This window comes from Trichosurus vulpecula, chromosome 5 (assembly GCF_011100635.1).
Source record: "Trichosurus vulpecula isolate mTriVul1 chromosome 5, mTriVul1.pri, whole genome shotgun sequence".
Taxonomy (NCBI): domain Eukaryota; kingdom Metazoa; phylum Chordata; class Mammalia; order Diprotodontia; family Phalangeridae; genus Trichosurus; species Trichosurus vulpecula.
In genome coordinates this window covers 132,124,313-132,135,506 of record NC_050577.1, presented here as the reverse complement: position 1 = coordinate 132,135,506, position 11,194 = coordinate 132,124,313, and the positions used below count along the sequence as shown (strand labels likewise).

Here is an 11,194-nt window from a genome sequence, read left to right as displayed (position 1 = left end):
ACCCGGGACAGCGAGAGAACCAGAAACGACGTTGAGAACAGGACCATCCTTAAAGAATACGCATGAAAGAGATTTTACCAACAAATTTTGCCCCTGGCAGAGTTTGCAGCGAAAGTATCTGCCTTCTGCCAGACTCAGTCTCTCTTTGCCACATTTTCCCTATGAGTCTCATTCTAGTGGGAGGCGCGAGTCCCTCCATCCCACGCCACCACGGACACATTCCTTCCGCCCCTAATTCACCCTAGCCCCGCTCAGGGAGACCGAAAAGAAGCGTGGAGGAGCATCTCTACTCTAACTAGCTCCGGCTTCAGGGTCGGGGTCAGGGTCAGGGTCCGGACAGGGCCTGAGTTCTAAGGCGCCCGGCTGGCGGTTATTTTCCCAGGGATACAATGCCCTCCGCCTCTGGGTTGTCAGGGTAACAGAAGACGTTATGCTATTCTTCAAAACTTACCAGTTCCATATCTGTATCTAAAAGCTTCTGTGTAATCTGGAGAGAGGAATAGGGTTGGGACTGATAAAAAGGGACCCAGGACCTTTTGCTGCCATCATGATGAAGTTTTTTGAGTCCATAAAAAAGAAGGCACAGTTGTCCTCTTCCCCTTCTTTAGACCGAAGTGAGAGCAGCGGCAGCATCAAGGGTGCAGGGAGTAGCAGCTCCATCCTCACTCCCGCAAGCGCCCCAGGGTATTTCATCCGGCATAAGGACCTGGGCAAACTTCACAAAGCTGCCTCGGTTGGGGACCTGGCGAAGGTGCAGCATCACCTGCTGTACAAGAAACACGACCTGGACAAGCGTGATAAAGAACACAGGTGACACACAGGAACTGAAGGGCTGGCTAGAGTGGTGGTAGTGGTGCTGGTGTGTGTGTGTGTGTGTGTGTGTGTGTGTGTGTGTGTGTGTGTCAGGGATGGTAGAGAAGGGAAAAGGGATGAGACCAGCATTGCTCACATTCCGTTTCCCGGCACGGGTCACAGAGACTACTTACCTATAATTCTGAGCATCTCTCCTCGGGGATCCTATTGTGTATGGGGTTCAAATGAGGGAGTTCAAATAAACTCAAATGAGATAAAAGATTAAAATAACAAACAAGATAATAATGTATGAAGTGCTTTGCAAATATTACAGCACTCTATATGTGTTAAGAGAAGCAGTGGGGGTTTAGTGAAGAGCCAGTTGGCTTTGAAGCATTGAGGGCCTGGGTTCAAGGTCCTATCTCACTTACATGCTAGCTATGAGATCCCAAACATTCAGTGCTCTAAGAGATAGCTTTTGGAAGATTTCAAATTGCAGAGAAGGTGCTGACATGCATTAGTTGAGGGAGTCCTCTTACCTGGAAGTTCCATATAGCAATGAAATTAAAGATCCAGATCTTGTCCCTAATTAACTATTATGTTGGGGTGCTTTTCCACCTAAAATTTCCCCCCACTTCGGTCTAGGGAGCCCTGAGAAGCTGAGTATTACTCAACTTCTCCAGATGGATTCATCTTGTTTGAAAGGTAGTGGAAGGCATGCCGGTGTGTATCCTTTGTTGCTTAGATATTTAGAGATTAACCCAGCATTTTAAAATTAGCAATCTGGGAAACAGGAGAAATTAACTATAGATATAGTTATAGAAACTAACCACTGTGAATAACCATGTGAATAACCAAGTTTTGAGTTGTCCAAAAATATTCAGAAGTTTCCTGAAAATAGAGGAAAGTCTTTTAACATGTGCAAACTTGTTTTACTGGGTATTAGGAAAAAAGGCCTGGGTTTTATATATTCTTTTGACAGAACTATTAATGAAAAAAATTATCCTGTGCAAAAACCCAATTCAGAAATCATTTCAACAGACATTTACATGTAATAAAAGCAAAAGATATGGAGACCCAAGACCAGAGGCTTGCCTCTGTCACAATCTTTGTGTCTCTCCTTGAGTAAGTCTCAGAACCTCAATTTCCTCATCTTAGTAATGGAGTTCACATTACTTACTAGCTAGAGCACTATAGCTTATAGGGTCGATATGAGGATAACTCATTGTAAAACTCAAAACATTGCATAAATGTGAGCTATTATGATCAAATGAGGTAATTTATGCAAAGTGCACAGATTTTGGGGGGCATATTTTTATGGAATATTTTTATGGAAGAGGACAATCGTATTTAGTGAAGAAAAATTCTCTAACAACTTTATTGTCACAGAGATTTAGTTAGTGGTCAAATAAATTATCTTCAGTTCTTATGACAAAACAATTTAATATTTCTAAAATGAGTTTGACCATGTCATTTCACTGCTCAAGTGACAGGGAGTGTCACTGAGACACTGTCATGGCAGCCCTCTATCTGGCTCCCATTTACCCATCTTGACTTATATTTATTATTTCCCTTTTTGCACTCCATATTTCAGCTAAACTCACCTATTTAGCTGGTCTTACACCCCCTCACACCACCCCCTTCCCAACTGAAATGGACTTTTTCACCTCTACCTCATAAGCTTATTAGAATCTTAAGCCTCCTCAAAGGCTCAGCTCAGGTGTTGCTTCCTTCAAAAAGCACTTTCATGATCTTTCTCCCCACTCCCATCCCAGTGATTGTACTCTCTCTTTCCTTGAATTAGCTTTGTATTTAATTTCTGGTATATGTGCATTTTCACAGTAGAAAGTAAGCTTCTGGAGAGCTAAAGATGTATTATTCAAGGAGTAGTTTTCAAAAATATAGAAAAGGAAGCAGTGATAACTAAAGGAGGACCCCTAAAGGATTAATCAAGAATAGATTAACAACAAGGCAGTCAAAATAGCTAATGGGATCATAGGCTTGCCTTTTGTGTACAGATTTAAGGTCATAAAATTCCTTGGCTTTTTATACATCAGCTTCATGCTTAAGATTGGAATGAAATGAAAAAAATGCAGCCTATCTAGCATAACAAAAATGAATGAGTGAATTTTTAAAAAGCATTTATTGTGTTTACTATGTATCTGACACTGTGCAAAGAGCCAGGAATATACATTTTCTTGTTTTATTTTTTTAATTGAATTTGCATTTTACTGGTGCTGATTGTGCAAGAAAGACAGCCTCTGCTCTCCAGGAGCTTCCATTCTAATGAGGAAGACAACACATAGAGGGAAGCTAGAGTTTGAAATGGAGGAGTAGGGAGTTACCCAAGGACACACATGGTTTGAAGCTGGAGTGGTATGGTGGTCTGGATCCACTTATAGACCAAGTTCCCAGGGTTGGACTCTGAGATCTAGTGTGATGAAGAAGAGGGTAGGAATTCACGCATCAAGAAGCAGAGAGGAGAAATTTTTTTAAAAAAATGTTTCCTTAACAGTAGCATAAACAAGTTACTTGGCAGGAATATAGCCCTGGTTCAGGTAGATTCAGCTCTCTTCATCTCCATTTGGAAACATGTCTGGTTGGAAAGGTGTGCTGATTCCCAGGTCAATGGGACCATATCTTAAGTGTGAGGGGGCAATTTCTTCTTATGAGCTGGGCTTTGCAAACCTTAACACAGGAAAGCAAAATCAACTGCTTAAACCCTACTCTTTTGGGCCCATTAAGTCTTTGGGATGGTGGTACTGACTTTTAGTAGGAGGGGAAAAAAAAACTAAAAAAAACTAGCTCAACCTACATGTTAGGGACCCTACTGTACATATATGTCATTCCTACCATAAGCAAGAATAAAAAAATATACTTCATCCAAGTTTCAAATTACTGAGGTTAAATTTTTCTTAAAGTCAGAGCAGGTCAGAATTTTATTTCAATTGTATATAGATAATAATGATAAGCATGTAAATTTTACAAATCACAATAAATTGCTCTGTAATAAATATTTTGAAATTCTTACAATATGTAGACAAAAATATTATTACACTAAAATATCTAATTGCATTTGTATAATTTTATTATTTCATATGTAGTTCTCAATGGTGAGAGTGCAATCTATTCTGTAGACTATTATTTTATTATAGGACACCTTTGCACCTGGCTTGTGCTAATGGATATCCAGATGTTGTGTCCCTCTTAGTGGCAGGAAAATGCAAATTAAATATCCGGGACAGTGAAAGTAGATCTCCGTTGATTAAGGTATGCATGAATTATGTTTAGTTATGAATTGTATCCCATTTAGATATCATTCAAAAATTAAATCTTTAGCATATAGGGTCAAGTTGCAGTACTCATGGTCTCTTCATATTGTATTGACAGGCAGTACAATGTCAGCAGGAAGAATGTGCAACTATTCTTCTAGAAAATAAAGCAGAACCCAATCTTATGGATATCAACAAAAACACTGCCCTTCACTATGCTGCTCATGGGCATAATGTGTCATTAGTGAATAAATTGATTGAACATAAAGCCAACATTGAAGCACAAAATAAGGTATCCTTTCATTAGGGGAAAAACACCTTTCTGTGTCCTTTTTTAAAAAATTCTTTACTTGGTAATCATAGTTACATAGAGTTAGAGACAGATTGGACCTTAGAGGACAACTTGTCCATCTTTCTCATATTACATATGAAAAAAGTGAGGATCAATGACCTTGCCTAAGGTTACACAGATAGTAGCAGCAAAATATGAATCCAGATTCTCTGATTCCAAATCCTGGGCTTTTTCACTACATATGCACTACATAAAAGAACAGCTGTTCTTTTAAATAAGATGTGATAGTATTAATTAGAAACTGTTAGCTTCTATCCTTGACCTTTAGAAAGAGTTCATGCATATTGAATTCATTCATTTAGAGAAACTCATTTTATATTGGTCCTTTAGAAACTTGATTGTATTTTCAAACTATTTTATTTGGGGATTGAGAATACCAAAAACAGAAGTCCTGTATCATATATAAGTATATTATTTTAACTTTTACTTTTTTTAAGGCTTTTGCCTCCTTAAATCCCAGATTTTAAATCTGACTTCCAAACTGCAATTGTATCTAGAACTTGAAGATTATCCTGTGACCCATGATAAATCGAATACTAATTATAAATGAATAGATTGTGAAGATCATAGAGGCAGTGTTACCCACCAGATAGTGAGCTGGACTTCTAACCAGGAAGAGATAGATTTAAGTTTCCATCTGAAATACATTCTGACTGTGTGACCCTGGGTAATTTAACTTAACCTCACAGTGATCTAGGGGCTTCGCCAAGATTTTAAGTTACAGAAAAAGTTTTATGTGTCAAATTTAAAAAAAGTGTTTTATAGCCAAACTATCTTTAAAAATTACTTAGTTGGTGGTGTTTTATATACACTAAGCTCAAGTGATGGAATGATGTGACTTGGACCCCCAAAAGCCCTAAGACCTTATCCCTAGAACTAACCCAGCCCTCCCTCTTCCCCCGAGAGAAAATTTTCCCTTGTTGCAGAATGTACGACCCTATAATTCCTGTATCAGAACAGACACAGGGGATACTGATCCAAGGACTCTCTTTGGTGCCAGATCCCAAGGACCAATGCCCATGGCAGCTAAACAAAAACTGTCTTTTCTCCATCTTTGTCTGGTATCAACAAAGTTATTTCTGCAGACTCCATGTATTTTTCCCTGTGTAGATTAGAAGTGTCTGCTCCCAAGGCATCTGGACCCCTGGCATATTCCTTTGATGTTCCTAGATTACCTCACCAGCATCCTTGGCATTCCTTTTTCCTGTCCCTTTTCCATATAAGCCCTAGCACCAACCTCATCAATTTGTAAGCCCCCTAAGAGAACTTTTCCCACTTTCCAACATCACAATAAACTTTATCACTGGATTGAAAGACAGTTTGAGTATGTGAATTCATTCCAGGCAACTCCACCTTGTACCCTGACATTCACAGAGTTCCTATCACTCCTAATTTCATCACAAGTATCTTAATTTTAAGGATATGTAATTTCAACATGCTTTCAAATAAACCCATGATTTCATCGGTATGAGTACTCACTCTATCGAAGGAAAGTACAACCCCAGCACACTTAGTATCTGGCATATATGTGTTTGTTGCTATCTGTGGCCAAACATTTCATCACCTTATACCTAACTATTTTTGTGAAGAACCTCTCCTTATTTAGGCTGATCTTTGAACAACAGACACATTTCTTCTTTCCAGTGTGATAGCATTATTACAGCTCATGCTGCTGTAGCAAAGCCAGAATTGTAACCAAGGTGGAACAATCAGAGCTTTTTTGTAGGGCATCAAAATTTACAGGGCACTGACAATATTTGTGCTACTTCAGCAGGTAGAAACAGGGAATAATTAATTAGTTAATAAGAATAATTAAGCGGAACAATTAGTAAAAAGAAAAAAAAGAAAAGGAAAAAGAAAGCTACTAGACAGGATATGCATCTCTCTCTCTCATATCCCAGGCAAGCTTTTACCCTGTTTAACCATACCTTGATCCTTCCCCCAGCAACAGCCTCCCTAGTATATATTTTGTTGGTATTCTAGGCTCTAAAGAGGCATCTCTGGGTCTTCTCATAGACAGGGGTTTGTGTTCTGAGCTTTAGAGTCTCTGTACTCTCCTTTTTGTCTTATGGCCAGGATACAAGGGGCTGGTGCCCCTCCCTGAGACTACAGAGCATTTTCACAGAGTATGAACATCAGAAAGCTGTGCTCAGCTGAATAATCGCTTTATCCTGAGCAAACATCTCTTCCTTGTTCTCAATATCCTTTCTCTGCCATGGTTAAACAAATTGTTAACTGGATTATGAGGGTCTTATTTCAATCCAGTTTTAGACCTAAAAGCGACCATCCCTCATCAGGCCCAGTCTGTTATAATGACATTTGAGTCAAAGTTTTGTGGAGGCATTATGATATTAGGGCATTTCATGTTAAGTGTTTCAAAATATTTTTGCAGGATGGGCACACACCACTTTTACTTGCTATTACTGAAAATAACCCAGAAATGGTGGCCACTCTCTTGAAGAGAGGAGCAGATGTGAATGCTTCAGATAAGTTACAGAGGTAATTTTGTTGAACTTAATTAAGGTAGCTGGGAGCCAGTGGCACTTGAAATGTGATTTTTTTTCTTCTTCCATAATGTGAATAATTCTCTTTAGGCAACATAGCACCAATGTTTGTTTATTTTTCAATTCTGCTTCTTTTGCTGCTATAGTCATCTGCTTTAAAGGGTATTAGATTCTGCTCATTTGCTACAATCCCCTCATTCTCTACAAATAAGCAGAGATTTAAAAAAGGAACAAAAACAAAGGGAAAAGCAGGAAATAGGGGAAAAGGTTTTGTTTTTCTCTATACAGAGTTATAGAAAATGCTTAAATGTGAAGTTATCTTTCTTATTCCAGAACGGCCCTTATGCTTGCTGTTGGTGGTGAACCAATTGGTATAGTCAATCTTCTCCTACAACATGATGTTGACCTTTCTCGGCAAGATATTTATGGATTGACAGCTGAGGACTATGCTACTTGTAGTGGTTATTCGATGTTAGTGTGCTAATGCTTCAAAACCATAATCATATTTTATAATCTATTATTTTTAACCAATTATAATTTAATCTTTTGTAATTTATTATTTGTAATCTATAGATTCAAAATAGATTTTATTTATTGTGTTCACTAAATCTTATGAAATGTTAAATTTTTGTAGTAAACATATCTTATGTGGAAAATGCCATCAAATTAGTAGGACTTACAGGCAATAGAACATAAAGATTAAGAGCTTAGAGAAATAGTTTTAATATATTAGGTTGTATAATCATTATTGGCAAAGAAAGCTAAGTTAGGAATTTTAGGGGCAGGTGGGTTAGCATGATGAGCAGCCAATGATGCTATGTTTAATGCTCCATAGAACTCATTAAAGAAGACATATTCAGGTCTAGCATTATCCTCTTGCCTTACATACTCCTGACAGTTAGTTGGGGCTTAAAAATCTTTAAGAATGAATGGTCTTAGATATAATATACCCTTAAGGTATTCATTTACCGTAAGACTGAATTTAAGGAATTAATTAATTCCTTATAGAAGCAACTTCTAGCTCCTCTTGGTGTGACAGCTAACTTTCAACAGAGATATTTATTATCACCATTATTATAAATGCTAATTATATTGATATAGTGCTTTATGATTTGCAAGATGATTTCCCACACAAACACACAATTCACAATGATAGGTAGCAATTTGTAGTGATCAGTACTCTTAGCAAGTCTGGCAAATACCCTTTTTTGAGTAATGAGTCCCTTAAAAATAACTTCACTAATGACATTACAGAAAGAATGACAATAGAGGACAACATGGTATAATGGCTAGAGTTGGGTTTGGAGTCAGGAATCGTGGGTTGAAGTCTTCCTTCTAATACATAATGGCTATGTAAAGCCTGGGCAAGTTACTCAGTGCTCCAGGCAATTCTTTTAAGTCTATAAGTTGCAGAGTGGGTGTCAATCTCCTTGGTAATAAAGAAAATAGCATCTACTACTACCAAGCACTGTGCTTAGTGCCTTATGATTATTATCATTACATTTGATCCTCACAACAACACTGGGGGGTAGGTGCTCTTGTTGATCCCATTTCTCATTTGAGGAAACTGAGGTTAAGTGACTTACTTAAGTGATGGGGTCACAAAAGTAGTTATTGAGGCTTTGGAGCTCAAGGATTTGAGCTCAAATCTTCCTGACTCCAGGTCCAGCACTCTATTCACTATGTCCCAAAGCAGGTCCAACTTTTTTAAAGAACAAATGTCTGCTTCTTGAAATCTCTCCCAGATCCCTCAAGATAGAATGGATCTTTGAACTTTACATATTACTTTGACTGTATATTCCTCATACACTTATGGTGTATTATAGTTATTTATATTTGAGTAAAAGGAGCTTGCTGGACTGAACATTTCATGAAAGCAGGGCTATGCCTTTTTATTTTCTCTAGCCTAACACATTACTCTGGACAAAGTAAGCAGTTTGTAAGTGCTTGTGGAAATGGCATAATCAAGAATCTTCTGTTTCTTCATCTTTCCTCTTCTCTTATCTCTCCTCTCCCCTTTTCATTCTTTCCTCTTCCTTCCTCTCTCCCCTTCCCTTTCCATGCCTCATCACCTCCTCCTGAAGTTGGTAGAACTTTTGATATTTATAGGGCACTGATATGTCTGAGCTTTTAATCTGAGAATTAGACTGTATTAATTGTTAATTAATTTGTAAGAAGGTAAACGTATTCTTATAAATTTTCTTTCTTTTTATGAATAGTCATCATGAACTAATTTCTCAATATAAAATTCAGAAGAACCTTAACAAATCCATTTTTCCTGAAACGAGCTGTGCAGAGAGGATTTCTGCTATTAAATTTTCTTAAGTGGGCCTGCCACAATCAAAGGAGGTAAGATCTATATGGATGAAGTGGCTTAATTTTTTAGGAAATGAAATTAGGTTTTACATTAGCATATATTTTTGACATTATGTTCCCTCCTCCTCTGTTTTTTGAAGAAAAAATTAGTCCTTTCTGCACCATCATTTTAAGGAAAGGTTTTTTCAAAATCATTGTCAATGAAATTTTCTGACATCTGAAAACAATGTAAAGAATATTGTATGCCTAATTATTTTCCCACTTATTTAGTTTCTAAAAGTATAATAATTTTTTGGATTTATAGGCTTCAGCATTTCAAATGACTCAGGACTTTATCAGTGTGGTTACTCTTCATGCCCTAAGGAGATGGTTTTATGTGTTGTTCTTATGTATCATCTCTTATTGGTCAGCCTCTGATTGTATGCCTGTCTGAATTGAACTATGTTTGTCTTCTGACTACTGGGCCCGTTGCTTGCCTAGGCATATTTGCCAGGGCAAGGTAACCTTCAACTGCTGATGAAACATAAGAGTAGGAGTTCAATGGAAGTGTTTTCCTCTATGGTTTTTAACTTTGAAATTTCCAAGGTGCTTTCATATACATCATTTATTTGCATATTCATTCACTTAATTTTTTCTGATGCTCATTATATTATTCTATTCTATTTGCCAGGGCAAGGTAACCTTCAACTGCTGATGAAGCATAAGAGTAGGAGTTCAATGGAAGTGTTTTCCTCTATGGTTTTTAACTTTGAAATTTCCAAGGTGCTTTCATATACATCATTTATTTGCATATTCATTCACTTAATTTTTTCTGATGCTCATTATATTATTCTATTTAGTATTTGCCATTTCATTTGATATCTCGTTTTCATGGGTTGTCATAGCCAAAGAATTAGTGCCTTAGTGGCCTAATACTTCCTTTATTGGAAGGACTGAATATTTTAAAACAGCACAAATGTAAATTCTAAATTTAAGGAGTCTTCCTTCACATTCTTTGAGATTTTTCTTAACTTAAGAGAATTTTCCAAGTTTTGTGACGAATTGACCAGAAAATAGGAAAGAAATATTTACTTAAGTTTTTTTTAAGATAACTTTTGTTCACTCAAGAATATATGTTTTTTAAACTTCTTTGTGAAGATTAAAATGCCCCAAAGTCTTCTTTATTTTTTCATTAATAAGTTCCCATGCATAAATCTTTAGAATGTTAAATTACATCAGTAAACTTTCATTACATAGTACATACCTCAAAAGATGCGAAAAACAGCGAAAAAGTTAAATGACACTTTATTTTATCCTTACCCATCTATGTTTATGTATATGTATACATATGTACATTGACAAACATGTCAATGGCTTGACAATGATTTCTCTATATTAATTGTATATTTGTGTACTTGTATTTCTGATATATTGAAATTTGCTTTTAAGAGAAGGCAACTTAGTGTTACTTATTAATACTTATTAATGATAGCATAGAGATTAAAATGGGTAAAATCATGGACTAGATAGCAATAAAACTGGAGATGATTTTTTCTGTGACATTTTAAATTTACATGATGTAAAACTTAAATTCCCAAGGTTTCTTTATTAGTTATGAATAAGTTTGTTTATATTTCCACTAATATTTCAGTTTGTATATTTGTTTTAAAATGTCATGAATAACATGTGAATAATGTTTTAGGCTCAAGAAAACTATCCTGAAGATAGCACAACTGTTGAAGAATAAAAATAACTTTCTTGTCATATTTTAATTTTTTAAAAGTAAACTTTGGAGTATACACACTAACCAACCTTGCTGTGACTAGGAAGGCAAGTATTTTGCCATCTTCTCCTAGGTGCATGGGACTGCTTGGAAAAGCAACTTTCAAGGCTTTGTCAGATTGCTGACTTTGATTAATCACTGGTTTACATGAGAAATTGTCTCTTTAGAAATTCAAAATCCTGAGGGCCACACCTCT

At 36.6% G+C, this 11,194-nt stretch overlaps 1 protein-coding gene across 1 annotated transcript; it reads left to right on the top strand.

Moving 5' to 3' along the window:
• Positions 1 to 412: 412 nt before the first annotated feature.
• ANKRD7 (ankyrin repeat domain 7) lies at positions 413 to 10,978 on the top strand. Its single transcript, XM_036761945.1, has 7 exons — positions 413 to 810; positions 3,948 to 4,062; positions 4,183 to 4,356; positions 6,809 to 6,915; positions 7,254 to 7,391; positions 9,140 to 9,269; positions 9,907 to 10,978. The coding sequence occupies exons 1-6, from the start codon at positions 548 to 550 to the stop codon at positions 9,243 to 9,245; spliced, it is 903 nt and encodes a 300-aa protein (XP_036617840.1). The 5' UTR covers positions 413 to 547; the 3' UTR covers positions 9,246 to 9,269; positions 9,907 to 10,978.
• The last annotated feature ends 216 nt before the right edge of the window (positions 10,979 to 11,194 follow it).

Excerpts from the sequence above, each read along its gene's own strand:
- ANKRD7 (XM_036761945.1), top strand. The coding sequence starts at position 548 with ATGATGAAGTTTTTTGAGTCCATAAAAAAGAAGGCACAGTTGTCCTCT. Across the intron at positions 4,063-4,182 it reads GTAGATCTCCGTTGATTAAG|GCAGTACAATGTCAGCAGGA; the intron begins GTATGCATGAAT and ends TTGTATTGACAG. Across the intron at positions 7,392-9,139 it reads ACTTGTAGTGGTTATTCGAT|TCATCATGAACTAATTTCTC; the intron begins GTTAGTGTGCTA and ends TTTTATGAATAG.